Source organism: Mustela erminea, chromosome 2, assembly GCF_009829155.1.
Source record: "Mustela erminea isolate mMusErm1 chromosome 2, mMusErm1.Pri, whole genome shotgun sequence".
In the NCBI taxonomy this organism is placed as follows: Eukaryota; Metazoa; Chordata; class Mammalia; order Carnivora; family Mustelidae; genus Mustela; species Mustela erminea.
This window is the reverse complement of record NC_045615.1, coordinates 127,593,293-127,614,095: the sequence shown is the minus strand read 5'-3', so window position 1 is coordinate 127,614,095 and position 20,803 is coordinate 127,593,293. Positions and strand designations below refer to the sequence as shown.

At 40.6% G+C, this 20,803-nt stretch overlaps 1 protein-coding gene across 1 annotated transcript in view; it reads right to left on the bottom strand.

The window, feature by feature from the left end:
* Positions 1 to 843: 843 nt before the first annotated feature.
* DTHD1 (death domain containing 1) overlaps positions 844 to 20,803 on the bottom strand; it is a 69,131-nt gene continuing 49,171 nt past the window's right edge. Inside the window, exons 10-11 of the mRNA XM_032334060.1 lie at positions 8,899 to 8,956; positions 844 to 3,813 (exon numbers count right to left, since the gene is read on the bottom strand). Coding sequence (XP_032189951.1) covers positions 3,494 to 3,813; positions 8,899 to 8,956 — 378 coding nt within the window. The 3' untranslated portion in view covers positions 844 to 3,493. The remainder of the gene's footprint in view (positions 3,814 to 8,898; positions 8,957 to 20,803) is intronic.

Genomic DNA, 20,803 nt, shown 5'->3' with positions numbered 1-20,803 from the left:
ACTTGTGTAGAAAAATGGCCACTGTGGTATTATTTGTATGAAAAGAAAGAAGTCACCTGAGTCACCACAAAAGGGGAACATTTAAATTAATTATGATAAACAATCATTGAACTCTTGGGTTTATACCTGGAAGAAATAAACATATATGTTCACTAAAAGCCATGGACAGAATGTTCACAAAACGCTGTTCATGATAGCTCAAAATTGGAATCTACTAAAGTGTTCATCTGTAAATGGAACAGATATGCAATGTACTGTATATTCATATAATGGACTAGTGTGCATTAAGGAACTACTAAGAAGAAGTAACAAAGTATTGCCACATGAAAAACATGGGTGGATTTTAAAAGCATAAAGCTGAATATAAAAAAGCCAGGCATAAAAGAATATATACTGCTTCATTCTATGTTTTTAAATTTTCAAAAATTGCTAATACTAAAATGGCATGACTATGGAATGGGATATTCAGCAGCTATAAAAACATTTTAATATATTAGAAAATGTTCATAATTTAATGGACAGTAGTATTTAAAGCTGTATGCATAATATATAATCCCCATTCTGAAAAAAGTCACATATATATGTATACATGTATACATATTCATATATATATATATGGCCATGAGAAGTATCAAAATCTTTTTTTTTTTTTTAAAGATTTTTATTTATTTATTGAGAGAGAGGTAGCGAGAGAGAGCATGAGCAAGGAGAAATCAGAGGGAGAAGCAGACTCCCCATGGAGCTGGGAGCCCGATGTGGGACTCGATCCCAGGACTCCGGGATCATGACCTGAGCCGAAGGCAGTCGTCCAACCAACTGAGCCACCCAGGCGTCCCAAGAAGTATCAAAATCTTAATGCAAATCCTGATAATACTCGGAAAAATTAAAGGAGGCTTTATCTTAAAGGATAGGCAGGAGTGGAGGAGCCACAAGGTATTGATAGGGTGGCAATAAAGCTGCTGCTTCCCCTAGTCCTGAAGAGAGAAGAGGAGGAGCAGATCCCCAAATCCAGGAGACAGTTGCCTAGAAAGGAGAGGTGGCCTTTGGGTGAAGGATCCAGCCTGATCCCAGCGAATTTGAAGGGAGCAAGACAGGAATAATCTAAATCACTCTCCTCTCTTTGCCCGACTTCCTGCTGGGGCTTCCATTATCCAAACCCAACAAGAAGACAAAGGAACCGCTGATGTGGTCCATACAGGTCAGCTGACAGAGAGCAGGGGTGAGTGTGGCCCACTAACCCCATGAGGTACAGGAGCCCTATCAGACCGATTCCTTTGATAACCTGAGTGAGTTAGTGCCCAAGAGATACCCCCCTTTTTTTTTTGTCTATATATGATTATATTATTTTACTGTTGCAGTAATACATGCCTGTTTTTTTTAAATTCTGGAAAGATGTGTCAGAGACTGTGTGTGTGTGTGTGTGAGAGAGAGAGAGAGAGAGAGAGAGAGAAGGGATGAGCGCCTGTGAGGGTATATATGTGATGTATGTGAGTGGATTCATGTGTGAGAAGAATGGGTATTTGTGAAAGTGAACAGGTAATACGTGTATTTTATTTATGTGTGTGCATGTCTGTGGAGGATGTATGTGAGTGAGCATATACGGAAGGGTGATTGTAAGTGTGTGTGAGAGGTAAGAGTGGGCTGTGTGCTAAGACGTGTGTTTGTGACAATGTACGCATGCCCGTGAGGATGTACAGATAGACATGAGACTGTGTACGTGTAAGGGATAGTTAGATGTATTCAAGGGCGTTTGTGAGAGGTGTGTGGGAGGGTATGTGTACATTTGAGTGGAAGCGCCTGGGTGTGGGGGAGATGAAGACATGGACAGTGTGAGAAGACGTGCTTGAGCAAGGAGGTGCATGAGTGTGGCAGTATGTGTAAGGTGATTTATAGATAGTATGTTTGTGTGTATGAGCACATAGGTGAGTGTATATTTATACATCTATACACATAGCAATAGAAATATTTCCTTCTAGGAAAAAAAGAAAAACTGGAAGAAAATACTCCAAAATGTTCATAATAGTAATCTTGAGTGTTGGAACAAGGATCCTGGCTATGTCACTCACTTATGACCTTAGGCAAGGCAATCTTTGGAAACTCTTCCTCTCCTGTAAGTTGGAGCAATGTACTACCTCATAGTGCAGTCAGGAGGATTCAATCAGTTCATGCTTATAAAGGGCTAAAGGTAAAGTGTCTGGCTCACTCCAGGCAATAAACAACTCTACTTCTCTGCTACTTTGTATTCAGAAAAACAATGAACATTTCAGTCTGTTTTCTTCATTCCAAGAGCACATGAAAAATATTGTACCTTTCTAGAAACATGTAAAAGTAATACATATCTTGATGACCAAAATGTGTCTTAATAGGAATATATTTGAAAATTGGAATCCTCTTTGTTCAATATGTAGCCAAATAGATATCTAAGACCTTGGTTAATTGGTAGAAGGAAATCTTGTCTTTGAAATTCAGAGCCACATGAGTGTTTAATTTTTCATGTGATTTCATTAAATTTTCTGGTATTCAGTAATCAAAATTAATACCACTGATGCTGACAAACCAAGGCCGTGATGGTCTCACCTTAATGAAATGGTAATACGACTATAATAACCCATTCATATCACGTTGTTTTAGCTAAAGCTGAAGTCCCAAAGTTTACACGCTAGACGTTAACAGGGATTATCAAAGATGAAGGGGCTTTAGGTAATTATTTTTTTTTCTTTCAGTTGTGTGTTTTTTACAGTATTTTTTAACAATGAACATATAGGGCTTATACAATAAGGTTTCTATGAAAACTGATTTAAAAGTACGTTATTTTCCTACATTAAAACGCCCTAAATCCCTTCACTGGTCTTTTACTTTCTCTGCACTACCTCATTTTACTAATAATAAAATATGAGATTTTTCCCTACCCCGAGATCCTATTTTTTTTTTAATAAAAGAAAATGTTGCGGCAGCAAATGGCCGATGTTACTCTATTTTTAATTTATTTCAAGCTTATTTGTTTCCTTACTGATTTACTATCATCAGCATCAGGTCTCTGCAACTCAATTTATTTGGTATTGTTAACTGCGGGTTCCACAGTATATGCATAATGTGAATTACTTGCTTGGAGTCCTGCATAACTGGTTTGCTTTTATGTAGATAACAATAAAAAAAGGGGATTTTGTATATCATCGCTTTCCTTCCCACTTAGAAAACAACCTCTGCATTAAAATGGAAACACAGCAAACTCTATTACAAATGCTATTAAACTTGGCTGAACTTGAGACAGTAAGTCTTGCAGAAGGTACATCTCTGAGCCACGAAGGAGCCCTCAAACCCGAGAACGCTTTTTATGATCTGATTAGTGCTCTTCCACTGTCTCAACTAGCACATCCCTCAGAGTCTCAGCTCAAGCAACTTGACTTGGAAACTCGCTCGTAAGATGTTGACAGAAACCTCCTTCAAACCAGCTATGGCCCTTCCCTAGGGCAAAAGAAAGAACGAGCGGGTGTCACTCCGCCGTGTCAAACCACTGCTGGGGCTCCGTGAACACCTTCTGTTCCCACTTGAATTTGAGCTCTTCGGCGAGATCCCTCCTGCCGATCTGGCGGAGGTGACGAGCCAGAAGGCGAACTTTATCGGTGGATTTGGGGAGTGACTTTTTCCAGAAGCAAAGAAGCTCGTGGATCTGTTCTGTGAGGTCACCAGGGCTCCTCAGTCTGATGAGCTCAACGGTGCTGCGGCGAACCGGGAGGGACGAGGAGAGGCGCGCGGCGTCTTCTTCCGAGAGCTCCTCGGCCAGCCAGTGCAGCAGGTTATCCCACAGGGCACCTGCCGGCACACGCAGAACACGCGGCATCAGGACTCTTTCCCCGCCGCAGTGCTGATCTCACCCTCCACACCTGCTCCCGGGAAATCTGAGGGCTCCCTGCTTTGGCCTCTGAACGGTGGAAAGATCTGGACCCACCCCCAGTGGGCAAGTGAAAAACTTTGGATCCCTGGCATTTCTGGGGTCTTCGCCCTGAAGGAACGACTGATGAACAAGGACTAGAAATGCTTCTCAGATTTTTAACTCCCCTGAGATCCAGGAGGGTTCGTGAAAATGAATTTTACACTCTGCCCCAGATAGTCCAATTAAGTAAAACTAGGGTAGAAGTAAAATTGGGCATTTTAGGGGTGCCTGGGTGGCTCAGTGGGTTAAGCCTCTGCCTTCAGCCCACGTCATGATCTCAGGGTCCTGGGATGGAGCCCCACATAGGGCTCTCTCCTTGGCGGGGAGCCTGCTTCCCCCTCTTTCTCTGCCTACTTGTGATCTCTCTGTCTCTCTCTGTCAAATAAACAAAGAAAATCGTAAAAAAAAAAAATTGGGCATTTTAAACAAACTCTGAGATGATGCTAACACTGGGGTCCCCAACCATACTTTGAGTAGCACTATGTTAAAGGAGACTCCTGGGCTCAAAAAATGTTTTCTTAGTTAGTACTAGTCTGATGCATAAATTGTAACCCCAACTACATAATGCTCTCACCACCAACCCCAAATATACACACACACAAAGTCACCAAGATTCAACCCAAAGAGCAGTTCTGTGGACAGTCCTTTAGACCAAAACATTTCCCCTGGCCTCTGGACCATTTACAGCACAAACATCTCCTTTGAATGCATCCTGTGTTTCAGTATACCTCTTCCCTTATCCTGTGACTCGTGTCTACCAACTAAACTCATGATGCCATTTTTCTGTTGTTTGGCTGTTAAAGTTGGGTAACTCTGAGCCATCACGCTCAGTCAAGCCCCTGAGCCCCCCACCCCCCTGCCTCTCTGCCCCAGCCTGCACCACTCTCCAGCTAACTCTTGCCTCCTCGGATGTGGAGCAAGAATTCTGCATCTGCCATCTTTGATTCCACGATTCCTTCTCCCTACCCACTCACAGAAACTGCACATAAATTTGTGAATCATGCCACTTTTCTAGGAAAGCTACTCAGGAAATGGAGTCCACGCATCCTCACGCTTCATTCTTCAAATCCGCATTCTGCTTCCACCCTGCACTATAGGCTCATGAATGAGGAGGCCTTCCTGTCCCCATCCACACCACCTCTCTCCTGCCATTGGCTGACGGCAGCATCAGTAACCCTGTTGATACCCAGTCACACATCTGACCACATGGTTCCTTAATCTTGTCGACTTCAGTGACCTGTGCTGTGATTCCACATAAGAAACTGACTTTCACGGCCAATACTCATGTTTTATCTCCCTCCAAGGGATCAGTTTCTCAATATTACAGCTGACCACTACTTCCTAAACTTCCACAGCTCTGCCCCTGTCACTTAATACGCTTCTTGCCCCTGTCGCTGACACAGCGAGTCCTTGGATGCCCATCACTCATCTCTACTGAGTCTTGCATACCTCTTACTATCAGAAGCTCGGGCTGTTCCCCATGATCAGCTATGTACATCAACAACCGCCTTGCAGCCATCTTGGAATCTGTTGTCCGTTTTAGTTTTCATTGTTATTAATTTATCAACTGTCAATCCTGCTTTACTCACCCTGCATTCAACTACTGAGATCTCCAGGGTTATGAAACTATGCCAAATGTCATCAACTAGCCCTGTGTTCTGTATACCAGTCAAGCCTTTATAGCAGTGAACCCACCCATTAAAACTTTTTTTTTCCTAAATGCAATTTAAAATTTTCCCAGCAATGACCAAAAACTTTTCCACCATCCTTAAGCCCGAATCCCACTCACCTTCTGTTTCACTCAGCCAATGTCTGTTTCTCCTAATTCACCCAAAGTCATTTGACGTGAGTTCTCTTAAAGCTCATTTTCATTTAGAAATCACCGTCTTATAAAATCTCACTCCTCCATGTTTGCCAGATTCCATTCCCTACAGTGTTCTTTTTTTTTTTTTTTAAGATTTTATTTATTTGTCAGAGAGAGAGAGAGAGAGAGCAAGCACAAGCAGACAGAATGGCAGGCAGAGACAGAGGGAGAAGCACGCTCCCTGCCGAGCAAGGAGCCAGATGTGGGACTCGATCCCTGGACGCTGGGATCATGACCTGAGCCAAAGGCAGCCGCTTAACCAACTGAGCCACCCAGGCGTCCCCCCTACAGTGTTCTTCCCCAAGTAATTTCCCTTCACATCTGTTCCTTCAGTCTGCTCCTTACCATGCTTCAAGCCTCCGCTTTCCTTGCTTCTGCTACTGTTTCAAGCTACCAGGCTTTCCCCATCTTCCCTTTAACCATAAGATATTTTTATGCCTAATGTAAACTCAGTGCCACAAGTTCATCATTTCAGCTCACTCCGCAAGCCCTTGTTTTACAGGTTATATGCTATCTGTTATAACTCTGTGGAATCCTCTTTCTGATCTTCCTAGTACCCTCCTGATTATGACTCAGAGCTAACGACTCTCCGTCTGCAGCTTCTCTGATTTCCAGAAAGCATTTCACTCCTTCCCCTGGGTTCTACGGCCTGTCCTGGTTCTTCTCCTCCATCTCTTTCCCCTCTGTTGACTCTCATCCTCCTGATTCTGATGAATTACTACTTCCTCTCTCAGGCCTCTTTTTTCTCTGTCCTCTCCCCCCCAATGAATTTGTTCAGGTCATGCTCTCAGGGTCCTGGGATCAAGTCCTGTGTTGGACTCCCTGCTCAGTCAGTGGGGACTCTGCTTCTCCCTTTCCTTCTACCCTTCCCTCCACCCCCACTTGTGCTTGGCCTTTCTCACATAAATAAAATCTTAAAAAAAAAAAAAAAGAAAGAAAGAAAAGAAAAGAAAAGAAAAGAAAAGGAAAGAAAAGGAAAGGAAAGGAATGGAATATCCCAGCTCGGCTATACCTTTATCTTTGGCTTTGTCTCCCTAAATCTTGGAGGGCATTTGCAATATCCATCTCCTAATTGTCTGTACCAGTATATATCACAGCCAATTCAAGCTACAGGTTTCTAAAGTCAAAAATCAACTTTGCCCTTTTTCTAACTAGATTCTTCCTTCACCCTACGCACTTCTTAGTGAATGTGACCACTCTGCTGAGTGAGCTGAAACATGTTACATTATTCAAATTTCTCAATGCTCATTTCTTATCCCCACACCCATGTCCTAACTCTAAACCTACCTCAGATACTTCCCCTCCTTGCCAGCCTAACTGACAATCTCAGTCATGCTCCGCCTCTCTTTTCTGGAGTATCGGGAACCAGGACTTTAACTCCTATCCCTGCTACCAGTTGCGACCCACTTCAGTCCTCTATACAATGAACAGTTTTCAAAGTCTCATCTGACTGTACCCATTCCTTGTTAGTAAGTTTCATAGCGGCTCCTCCTACTGTCTGAATGTCCTCACTTGGCATTTAAAACTTCTCACAGTTTTGTCCTGCTCTGACCTCACCTACCACCATCCTTCCTGCAGCGGCTTGGTTGTGAGAGACCTCACACCGTCACAACCTAGGACTTCCTCTACACACAGGAGGGATGATTGCACTCTTGCGCTCTCCGCTGGTTGTTGGCAATGGCAAAGAGAGTGCTTTTCTTTAGACATCAAATTCTTCAAGAGGTAGCAACCCTACAAAACTTGCCAGGTTTTCATACACTACAGCTGGGTTTTGTTTCTGTTTTCGGTTTTTGTTGTTGTTGTTGCTGCTGCTCAAGATTTTATTTGTTTAGTTGAGAGAAAAACAGAGTGAGCAGAAACAAGGGGAGGGGCGAAGGGAGAGGGAGAAGCAGACCCCCCCTACACACACACACACATACCCATAGCCCCCCCACCCCCCGCACCAAGAAGGGAGCTGATGCCGGCTCCATCCCGGGACCCCAACATCATGACCTGAGCTAAAGCCAACACTGAACCAACTGAGGCATCCAGGTGTCCCACTACTGCTGTTTGGTTGTTGTTGTTGTTGTTGTTTCAGATTTGCTTTGCGGGGTTTTCTCAGTTCGGGCTTTAGTAGGTTTAATTGAGTTTTTCTACATCACCTGTTCTTTGTTTGAAATGGTTTTTATTGTCTCTGAGATGGGGTATAACACTAAGGTTTATGCCTATTCTCACATTTAATGTAATTGGGTAAAGCCTGCACATACAATCCATACAGATAACCCCTGAATGAAACTCTGTGCCGTCAGTGGTGGCCCGACACTGTAGTCAAAGCAGACTCATTGGTATCTTTTGAAGACCAAGATCAAATAATAAATTATTTGAAGACCAATAATTATTTTGTGACCATTAACATTATGAAATGGTTGTTTCAAAAGCTAAAATAGAATAAAAATGTCAAATTCTGGGGCACCTGGGTGGCTCAGTGAGATAAAGCCTCTGCCTTCGGCTCAGGTCATGATCCCAGAGTCCTGGAATCGAGCCCTACATCGGGCTCTCTGCTCGGCAGGGAGCCTGCTTTCTCCCTCTCTCTCTGCCTGCTTCTCTGCCTATTTGTGATCTCTCTCTGTCAAATAAATAAATAAAATCTTTTAAAAAATGTCAAATTCTACCATCATTGTTATATAATGGAATTATGTATACCCACAACCAACTATTAAATATTTCTTTTTTTGTGATTTCATGCCAACATACCTCTATTTAAAAGCTATTGGCCTCGAATGTAGAGTTGAAGTGACCACACTTAGATCCATGAATTAATGGTCAACATTTCAGAACAAACTGTAGTTGTTTATTTACCAAACCAACCAATTAACGTTATCTTAGCAGGGCTCATATTTCTTAGAGATTTTAACAATTTTAATTACACCCATATTTGAGAATATTTCGGTTTATATGTGTATGATTTCCAAAGGAAAACTCATTTATTAGGTTGATGAATGTAATTATTCGTTAATTACAAAGTCACTTTCTCCACCCTTTTTTTACACAATCCACATAGTATAAAATATAAGAGGAAAAATAATGCCCCTGTAAGGAGGACTAAGCAAATATTTCTTACCTACAGGATCAGTAGAAATTATTTTGGTACTCTGTGGACGGTTGATCAATTTTTTATGCTATGGGAGAAAAAGGACACAGAATAAGCAGAAGAATTCATTAATTTGTGAATAGGCTACAAGTAAAAATCCATCTGAACCTCACCCCTATTTGAAAGAAGTACTGAATTGCACACCTTGCAAAAGTAGATTGTATATTCGTGTATGCATGCTTGGCAATTGCTTTTCCTAAGATAAGGCAAAATATATTAACCCAAATCTTTCAGCGAATTTAAATTTAAGACTACACGTTTAAATATTAGCATAGCAGTCACGTTAACTCGGAATAAATATTTTCCAGCTAAAATTTGAAACTGTGAAAACCAACGAACATAAGAGCAAGCTACCTGTATGCAGCAAAGGCACTATTTTATAAAAGCCCTGATGGGGAAGGCAACTTGCCCCAGCACTCAGCACAGGTCCTGAGTTCTCTATCAGTAATTTTCAAGAATGAATGAGTGAGTCAATGGGCATACATCATGCCACAAATAATCATGTTTTTGTGCAGATATTATTTTAAAGCCAGTATTTTGTCAAGAGTATTCAAATATATAATCATTACTTTATTTATTATAATTTATTTATCTCTCTGGTCTCAGCTCTGAAATGTGATTTATTGAAAGAAAAAATCTCAAAAACCTGTATACAAATGTTCAAAAGAGCTTTGTTTGTAACAGCCCCAAACTGGAAACAATTCAAAATTCCTGGAGTAGTGAATGGTTAAACAAACTATGGGACATCCACACTATGGGGTGCTCTTCAGTAATAAAAGGGACCGATCACTGGTACAAGCAACAATTTCCATGGTCCTCTCCCCAATGGTTGAGTGAAAAACTCCAGTCTTAAAAGATCATATATTCTATGATTCCATCTATATCACATTCTTGGAATTACAGAATTATAGAGATGGAGAATAGATTAGAAATTGCCAGGAGTTATGGATGCTGGGAGTTGACCATAAAGCATCACATAAATAAATTGGTATAAAATGATAAAAATGATAAAATGATAAAAAAAATCAACTATGTGCTTAAACCTCACAAAAAGAGAGGGAGAGAGAGAGAGAAATAGCAATTTAAGCAAGTAGCACAAGGGAGATCTTTGTGGTGATAAAATAGTTCTGTATCTTGAATGCAAGGGTTACACAATCTACACATAAGATAAAATGGCCTAGAACTATATACACACATTGTATCCATGTCAACTTTTTGGTTTTGATGTTGTGGTGTAGTTATGTAAAATGTAACCGCTAAGGAGAATGTGGTAAAGGTTACCTCAGACCTCTCTGTACTCTATTTTCCAACTTCCTAGGAATCCATAATTATTTCAATAAAACCCTTTTTTTCCCCCTCATAGAGTAAGTTTAAATACCTTTTAATTTTTGGAAAGTTTTGGAAAATACAGATAATCCTGAAGGAAAAAATACCTTCTACAGATAATTTTCCAAATTTCAGGTAGGTTTTTAAAAGGTTGCCTATGAAACCTGACATAGATTTCCACATATGCACATGCACTTGTGACAGAAAATGCTACAGTAGTAATTTACAGTGGAAACAATTTTGCATGTATGCACTGTAAAGAATATTTCAGTGATCCTACTTAAGGTACTGGTGTGAACAATAAAGTTGTTGAGGAGCTAATAGTTCTCATTAATATTGTCCAGATGGTCAAAATAATACACACATAAAAGCATATGAACTAATATATTAGAATCCATACAGAATTTCAGAAAATTAAGACTGGTAATCAAAGTTAATTTTTTAAAATATTTTATTTATTTATTTGAGAAGAGAGAGAGAACGCACACAATGGAGAGGCAGGAGAGGGAGACTCCCCACTGAACAGGGAGCCTGACAGGGAACTCAACCCAGAACCCCAAGATCATGACCTGAGCTGAAGGCAAGCACTTCACCCATTGAGACACCCTGGTGCTACTCAAAGTTAATTTTTTTAAAGATTTTATATATTTATTTGACAGAGAGAGAGAGAGACAGCGAGAGAGGGACCACAGCAGGTGGAGCAGCTGGCAGAGGGAGAAGCAGGCTCCCCACTGAGCAGGGAACCGATGCAGGACACAATCCCAGGACCTAGGGATCTTGACCTGAGCTAAAGATAGATGCTTAAGGACTGAGCCACCCAGGCTTCCTTCAAAGTTAATTTTTAATGACAATGTATTCATACAATATTTAATGACACCAAATTTTATTGTGAAAAAGTCATTAGCTATAAATGTCTCACTCCTATAAGAATTTCTCAAGCACAAATGCCTCTACCATTTAAGATAAGAGGTGAAATTTTTCTTACATTTAAATATTTTCCTCTCTAAACTATCGAATTGCCAAGTGCCTGATCAAAGATAGTCCACACATAAGCTTCAATACTTTTCAAAATAAAAACTCCTTTTAAATCCTTGCTTCATAACAATGATACAAGGATAATCTGAGTGTGTTACCCTAACATGTAGCACACTGGTAGTTCATAGGGAGATTTCAGTCCAAGTGGCTAGATCTGAATGTCGTATTCTGTAGATATTCCTGTCATAGACATCACATAAACATGTTTATACATTTTCCATTAAGAAGTTTTAATGAGGGGAAACAAGGAACTAAAATAAGAACCACAAAGGTTCAAGTATATTAATACTGTGGAATTGCAAAGTAAATACATGTAAGTTTTTAAAAATCAATTATGTGCTTAAACCTAAGCAAGTGGAGGAGAGTCTGTCTTTCCCATCAAAGGGCACATGGCCTGGATTGAGCCTGAGACAAAAGACACTGTGTTTCTTTTTTGTATAAATAATTTCCCCCCTCAGTCCTTCTTTCTTCAGAAATGTCTCATAGAGTATGATTCTAGTGTTTAAGAATATGCACTTTTTCAAATACATGAAAATTCAAGCCCAGTTCTTCTGACACCAACCATAGATGTAGTGGGTTGGAGCAGCATGGAAATCTCTGCCTCTTAGACTTTTAGCCTTGAAGGCACTATGCTGGTCTCCCACTTGGCCTCTTCATCAGGAATGTTGAGTGCTCCCTTTCCCTCCTTTTTCTTCCTTTTTTTATTTTTATTTATTTATTTTTTTTTGCGCATGATTTTTGTCTGCACTAATTTTGCCTTGCACATCACCTTTCAAATCCCACTAGTTCTCAAGGTCAGCTCCAGGAAGAACAGGGAAGCTTCTGCTTGTCCTATGTCCCTCCCACAGATTTCCAGATTCCCAGTGGGGTGTTTGGCTTCCTGGATGCCTCCTTGGTGGCCCTGACTCTAATTGTGTCCTACCTCTATCTTCCCTCTCTTCCCTGTTCTAATCCAAAGGTATCATTCTGTTGCCTCTTCTCAGCTTCTACTATTTGGTAAAGGAATGTTCTCTATTATAAGGTTGCCTGCTTTTATATTAATAGTGTGTATTTTATTTTGCTGAATACAATTTCTTAAATGCCGTGTTCAAAATGTCATTACTCAGGGAGATTGTTGGCAAAATCTAAACCTGGCTCCCTACTGCTCTATAAAACACACCTACCCTGTAAAAGAGTGTAATGCGGTGTAAGTAGCAGCTTTCCCTTCACCATTAGCCTCGAAAAGGCATCAGTATAAAATGATAAGTAATTCAGATACATACAACTGTGTCTTATTTATACTGCTACATGCAGTGCAGGTCTCATTAACTTAAAACTGGTTAAAAAAAAAAAATTGGAAGCAAAGAAATCCAGTAACACCTGAAATGGTATTGTGTCTTGAGTTTTATAGGCCACTGTTGTTAAGACTCCTTCAATTATTAATCTTTCCATGTTGCCTAAATACAACCCTCTTACTGAATTCTTAAAACCAAGCAAATCATTTTTTAAAAAATTTTATTTATTTATTGGACAGAGAGAGAGATTATAAGTAGGCAGAGAGGCAGGCAGAGAGAGAGGAAGAAGCAGGCTCCCCGCTGAGCAGAGAGCCCGATGTGGGGCTCAATCCCAGCACCCTGGGATCATGACCTGAGCCGAAGGCAGAGGCTTAACCCACTGATCCACCCAGGCACCTCAAGCAAACCATTTTTTAGTTGAGCTCATATATGTAGCATCCTGATCTTTTTTGTGCAACCCAAAAAAAAACAGGACTTGAGCATATTTATTATTTTACTGAGCATTATTTCCCAAGGCACCTTCAAAAGTTTCCCTTCATTCTGCTTTTTACCACTCTAAGAACCTGCAATGAACCTCTATTTATTATAAACCTCTATTTATTAGATTGGAATGTCTCTGAGAGCCAAAAAACATCTTGTTCCTATATTAATTCTTTACAGTGCTAGAAATGGCATTATACACATAGGGTAGTATAAACTGTTTATATGACGTTATCTTCTCTTGACGTGAATGATCTCCTCCTACAAATCCTACCATATTTTTAAGGCAGCTGTCATATTTCACTTCTTTTATCAACTGCTCTAGTCCCTGCTTTCATATTTAGGAATTAGGTACTATCACTCAATTTATCTTTTAACATAATGTTGTCTTGTGTTGTTGCTAATACCATTCATATATGTCCGTTTTCTTTCCCCAGTTTTGGCTTTCAGCACTCTGATGTATCCTTTTCCTTTTTCAAGCAAATGAATAGCTTTGTTAATATGGCAACCTTTTTTCCCTTCCTAGTAAGGTTTTGACCCCAAATACTTATCAGTTCTGCTATGTAAATGAACTTAAGGCTGGACTACTCACAGAACCTTGAAGATACCTATTCCCTATTCAGTGTAGGGTCCAAAGTAGACAGTCCTCACTTTTCTTCCCCAACCCTCAACAGCCTTTGTAAATATCTCTTTCATCCTATGTCCAGGATCCCTGAAATGCATCGGGAGATTCCATCAACCTGTACAGAATATGAAGATCGTGTCTTCTGTTCTAGGTTCCATGTAAAACAAAGCTGAATTAGGTTCTCCAAGCAAATGGACCAAACGGTTATGTCAGTTAATGTGTCACTGAAATACAAATTTTGTACAAAACATATCTCTCCTCCTTTGGCCTCACCCAGAAATTAAAGTCTCAAAATATAGGCAATACCATTCTCTGCTCCTTCCGATTCATCCATCCTAGCCCTATCAGCCCCATTCACATCGCCAGGTGTTGTCTGTCCCTTGTTCAGCTTCGTTAGCCCTTGCTGCGTGGGGCTGTCTTCTAGCAGTCATGTAGCTCCTTCAGCACCTCCAGAGCTGGAGAAACCCAATTCTGAGTCTTACAAGTCACGTCCAGACCCAAAGTTCTGGGGAAGCTATCCAGTCACACACAAAAGGGCAAAGCACCTCGACATTTAAAAATAACCGAAGTCTAGATACCTGTGCAACTCCTGCATGAGTTTACAGTTGAGGCCTTCATTCTCTTGTGTGAGAACATTTTCAAAAAAGACAAAAAAAAGTTACCTCTCCAAACAAACATTTAACAATCCAAATTCATACTGAAGTCATCAACCACAGACCAACCGTTATAGAACCGTAGTATAAGTGAGGATAACATGTAGACAGAGAAGAGAAAAAAGGAGAGAAAGAGGAAGAAAACACAAAAGGCTCTCTACTTCCAGCGTCTCTATGGTGTCCGTCAATCTCCATCATTTGACCAGAAACCACTGGCTGGAAACTTCTGATCCTCCAAGATGACTTATTTGCTTTTCTCTATCTCCTAGACTAGGTTAATCAATGCCTCACTGCCATCTTTGGAATCTCTTGGGCCTTCTCTTTGGCCGCCTTCACATTATTTGGTCACTCCTGCACTCTGTCTTTTGGATTCTAAAAATGATCCAGGGTGCTTTCCTCGAGGCCTTTATATGGTTTTTATTTGGATGAGCAGACTGTCCATTTTCCACAGCGGCCTCCTATTCTGCATGTAAGCTCTTGCTTGCACGTGAGAGCAAATTGGAATGTCCTCCTGCATCTTGCTGATGATTGGAAGCAGGAATTGCTTGAAATCTTCCTTAGACTCAATGAGGTCTGATAGTTTGGACTGGCTTAATAGTTTGATGATGATCAAGGGCTGCCTTTTTCCTGCTACCCCAGAACTATAGAATCAATGTGAGCAAAGAAGCAGCAGCATAACGGAGACCCAGCTGTCAACCAGAGCTCTGCATGTTGAGGCCCCTTTCAAGACATGACTGTGCCTTTGTTTGTTTTTTATTTTTTATACAAAAATTTTAAGATTGTTTGTTTGATAGGGAGAGACGGGGAGAGAAAGGGAACACAAAAAGGAAGAGCAGCAGACAGAGGGAGATGCAAGTTTCCCACTGAGCAGGGAACCCAATGCATGGCTCGATCCCAGGACCCTGGAATCATGATCAGAGCCAAACGCAGACATTCAACCAACTGAGCCAACCAGGCATCCCAGTGCCTCTTTTTAAATAAATCTTTAGGCCACGATGGAGGTGCTTCTGCCCAGGGTGCAAGGTCAGAAAACCAAAACTTAATTAATTTTTGTGTCCCTGTAAATGCTCTGCTGAACAGAAATCCAGTATATTCATCCAGCCAGTCCTCAAAGGCCAGGGCAACTTTGGGCCTCTCACTTCAAACAAGAGCAACTACGTGACCACAGACAATCAGATGTTTTCCATTTGTCTCTTCCTTGTTCTTTAGTCATCCTATAAAAACTTATTTCCTTCCACCACATTTTTTTAAGTTTTTATTTATTTGACACAGAGAGTGAGATCATAAGTAGGCAGAGAGGCAGGCAGAGAGAAGAGGAAGCAGGCTCCCCGCTGAGCAGAGAGCCCGATGCGGGGCTCGATCCCAGGACCCTGAGATCATGACCTGAGCCGAAGGCAGAGACTTAACACAAGGAGTCACCCAGGCGCCCCCCGCTTCCACCCCATCTTTATAGATCTCTGACACTGTCTACTTCATGATGTATTGAATAAAGTTTACATCACCTCAATTGTCTTCTTTAATCATTTTTAATACCTCTCTATGGACTGGCTGCTCATAAAAACTATTATATTTTTGTCTGTATCTTCTTTTATATAAGTACTTATATTTATCAAACAATTGCCACACCATACCTCAGTAAATATGTCATAGCCATGAGGACCCTCTGTGAACAAGCATAAGGATTTTTATCATCATAAATTTGAGGTCTGCAGTTTCTGCGGGGACTGGGCTGCTCTGCAATGTTTTTGTGTATCCCTGAAGATTCTTCTAGCTTTCCCTTCAGTGGATAGTTCAAAACTTCACTACTCTTTGAAAGACCCATACCTTGCTCCTAACTACCACTCTCTTGGCAAAGGGGTTTTATTTTCTCCTCACTGAGAAAGTAAAGCAGTAGTTCTCAAACCTTAGGGTTCATGCAAATTAATCTGGGAAAAAAAAAAAAAAACTAAGCTCACAGCTTGATTAAAACAAAAACAAAAACAAAAAACAAAAGCTCACAGATTGATTCACTTGGCCTCAGACAAGGCCATATTCACACCAAGCCAACTGGGTGACTCTGATATTGAAGTATGGTGGCTAGAAAAACATTATTTAGGATCTACACCGGTTATCAACCTGGATCCCAAATGGATCCTACCAAGTGCACAGAAAAATGAAAGAACTATCTTTGTTCAAAGCATGACAAAGATTTCTAATACCAGGACCAAAGTGAAATTTGGCTTGCTTCTTACATACCTAACACTGTAGTAAGACAGTACTCATAATCATGGCTAATCCATAAATTACCTCCAAGGGGTCACACAGATGACTTGGCTCTGGTGCCTACCTACCTCCTCCTCCAGAAACTCTAGCTTATGGCACAGTCCTCTCCAAGTGCTCCGAGCAGTCTCACAGGCTTTCCTCTGAGCAGCCACACTGTTCTGCTAGGTACCCCTCAGTGTTCTGCCAGGGAACACAGCCACCAGCGCTCCTTTTGTGGGCACAACAGTTTCCCTTCCCGGGGCTTCCATGGGCAGTGTCATGTAGTGTGCCATGATGGTTTCTACCCATACTGCACTTTTGTTCCGGAGGTGTCATATAAGCACAGTTGTCCCGCGTCAGTGGTCCGCTGTGGGTTTGTTCTGCGGCTCTGCCGTTGTTCTGACACATCCTGACTGGCTCCACACGGAGCTCATGGTTGTTCCTAGATTCTTCCAAGAGGAAGCCATTCTCCCCTAGTGGCCGCCCTAAGTCCTCCTGGTAGGTAGGGCCTGTGGTAAAATGTGACAGAAAGAAGAAAGTGGCTCCCTACCCATCCATCCTGTTACATGACAGTAATGTTGTTTGTGCCCTGATGCGTCACAGAGTTTAGTGAAAGAGGTCTTCCATTTTTAAATTAAAAACTTTCTCTTTAGGACACAATCAGGCATCTGAGGGCCTAAACTGAGAAATAGATCTCTCTAATAACTATGGCACTCTATTTTGATAGCTTCTGATGCTTCAAATACATATTAATATGTTGTGTATTTAACATAGGATATCTAATATATATTTATACATATTTAATAAAATATATTTATTTGCTTAATATACAGTTGACCCTTGAATGATTCAAGTTTGAACTGCATGGATCCACTTACACATGGATTTTTTTTCGATAAATACAACACAGCACACTAAATGTATTTTCTTTTCCTAATAATTTTCCTAATAACATTTGCCTTTCTCTAGCTCCCTTCATTGTAAGAATATAGTATTAATCCATATAACATACCAAATATGGGTTAATCAACTGTTTATATTAGCAGTAAGGCATCCAATCAATAATAAGTGATTAGCAGTTAAGCTCTGAGGGAGTCAAAAGTTACATGTGGATTCTCAGCTGTGCAGGGCCAACACCCCTAGTCCCCACATTGTTCAAGGAGTGGTATATAAATATGTATGTGTATCTATACATATACATATAAGTATATGTATATAAATATGTATGTGTGGTCTTGGGCAAATCCACCCTGACCCCTGCAAATAGAATTCTGTCTGGCCGTATCGCATTTACTCAGTTATTTCAGAACCTGTAAACACAGGTTAATTTCTTACCCAGAACGTACCTCAACTTTCATATAAATAATCTTCTAGGCTGGTAGACCCTCAGCACCCTTTTGTCAGGCGAGTCTGGAACTCTCAGAATTGATCCTGCTTCATAGTTACTTACAAATTCTTTTTTTTCTTGGTTATATCATCTATCTTTGCCAAAAATACGGTGAGGAAAATGAAGGAGCTCTTACTGATTTCCTTTCTGACTAGTGGGGATAGCAAGGTTCAAGAGGGGTTGGGGTCTCATGGCTGGGACCTCCGAGAGAGTGAATGGAGGGTTGAACCTGGCTGTGATTAACTCTAAAGCTGGCACTTTCTTTCCCTAGTACAAGGCTACCTGAGCATGCAGGCCCTGGGGAAAGTCTGTGCTTAAACCCCACTCTGTCAATTGTTGGTTCCTGAGAGTCTTTTTGTGCCTCAGTTTGTGCCTTAAATTTGCTTTCATTATCATATGTACTTCTTAGGTGTGCAGTGAGCTTTAAGTGAAATAAAATAATGCACTTCCATTGAAATAAAATGAAATAACTTAGTTGAGTTCCTTGCACACCGTGGGTACTCAACCAAAGCCACTTGCTTTGGCCAAAGCTGTCTTACAGAACTAGAGTCTCACATTGCATGCAGAAAGGCTTTATAAATCTCCCAAATTCTAACGCATAGATGATTGTCCAAAGTTCCATTTGTTACTAAAGCGAATCCTATAAGTATAGTAAAGCAGGGCATGATCTGAGTGTTATCTTGACACAAAAATACAGACCTTCCCTTTCCTGGTGGCCTCACAGTCAAACTGGGCTCAGGCACTGCTGACTATCTAGTCTCTGACAGAGCTTGGAAAGAAAGGTAATGTTTCCATCTCGGCCAGGATTCACCCTCGTTATATTGAGATTTCAGGATGCTTAGGGTGGTGCCAGTGTTAATTAAGTTAACCTCACTCTAGAAACATGTGCAGGAAAACAAGAATGAGAAAAAAGGCAGTGCAAACAACTGCCTGGACTGTTGCCTTTAGGGATGATTTGTTTGATAAACGTAAGTCATCATTGTGCACGAGGACTAACTTGCATCAAACGAGGGAGTTCAGCAAAGATGATGGGGAGACATTCCTGCAGAGAGCACCATAATAATTCACAAAACTTAATATAAAAGTAAAAAAAAAGGGTGGGACTCAAACAATTATAAATCCTTCCCGTTATGTCACACATACTTTGAAGCAGTAAGTGGAAACAGTGACATAATATGATATTTTTGAATCCCATAGGAATATCCTATTTGGGGGCACCTGGATGGTTCGCCCACTGAGTGTCTGATTCTTGGTTTCGGCTCACGTTATGATCTCAGGATCGTGAGATTGAGCCCCGCATCAGACTTTGTGCTCAGCACAGAATTTTCTTGTCCCTCTCCCTCTGCTCCTCCTCCTGCTCTCTCTTTCTCTCTCTCAAATAAATTAATAAAATCTTTTTTTTTTTTAAAAAGGAATATCCTATTTTAAATTGCAACAGATTCTAATTCTAAAAGCACCCCAAATAATACTATTGCTATGGGCAGATATAGAAATAATAAGTAGAGGTTTTCTCTTTAATTTCTACCTGTTTGCTAGTTTTTGGATCTCTACTAGAGAACCAGTTTTTATGTTAAGAAACATGAAAACTTTCTGACCCTTGAAGCACCATTTAACACAGGTGCCACCTAGACTGCAGATCAACGTCAGTGAAATATAACAAACAAAAATGCCATACTGATGTTATTATTTCCTATTTACCATATGGCACTTTGGTATAAAGAGACCTCCACGAGTTCACTATTATGATATCTTGTGGTGACAACTTCTCCATCCAGTCCTAACTCCCACACCCTTCCTACCTCCACATACCTGCAGATTTTTCTAGTAAATGGGTTATTTACTTTGTAACCAGAAGATATCCAAGTGAAAGTATATGAATAATAATGGACCAAGAAAGTATATATAATTAGAATATTTATGTGTATCTTTAGCATAGATTTTACCAGAAGCCTTTAAGATACCCTAACTAAATGCTGGCTTTCACTGTTTAGTCTTACTCTGTTCTTAATCTTGCAAAGAGGCGTCTGCAACTAAGTAATTACTGCCATTTGCTTAACTTCAGTTCATTTATTGCATCATAGTAGGAAATTGTATATTCTCTATCTTTCTAATGCATGGTGTCTATGAAATTCTTAATGGCTTTTCATTGTAAATAAGTTAGATAGAATATTGATCAAAGAAGTAATCTGGTACAAATGATTAATGTTAGCATAAAACTTCATGTGGCAGTTATGGGTGTAACATTAACACCAAATCAAATCTGATCTAGTATTGATGTAGAGTGAGGGCATACTGGTGTGAAGAACTTGGCTAGACTTCTGGTTTCCAGTCAAGCATGTAAGAAGCTGGAAGTTGCCACTCTGTCCTAGTAAGTAAAAACGCTGAACAAACTGAAAAATCAACAACTCTTTTTAGATCCATCAGATAAGTGAGGTCACAGGGAGGACCTCTGTCCCTGAAACTGAAGACTGACAGGTGAATACAGAGAATCACAACTTACCAGAGCAGAAACCCAGGAGCAGAAACTGCCTCCGGATCCAGTGCCTGGTAAGGAAAACTGAACTATAATTGACAAATTGCTGGAGATTTAATGAGGACAGATCTAAGAGTTAAAAACTTTGGGGGGACCCAGTCAAGGGGGACTTACACACGTTTGTGAATTTTACTTCCATGAACCTCAAGCAGGTTGTCACAGTGAAAGCTAAGAAAAATTCCCCCTGCTCTCAACAGGGAGAAGGGAAAAAGAGCCATTTTTAAATACACCAGAGAGTTCTGTTCTTCTTAACAAAGTCTGAGCTTGGTAGAAACTGTATAACCAGAACCTAATCTGCTGGGGTTTTGTTAGAGTCTAACT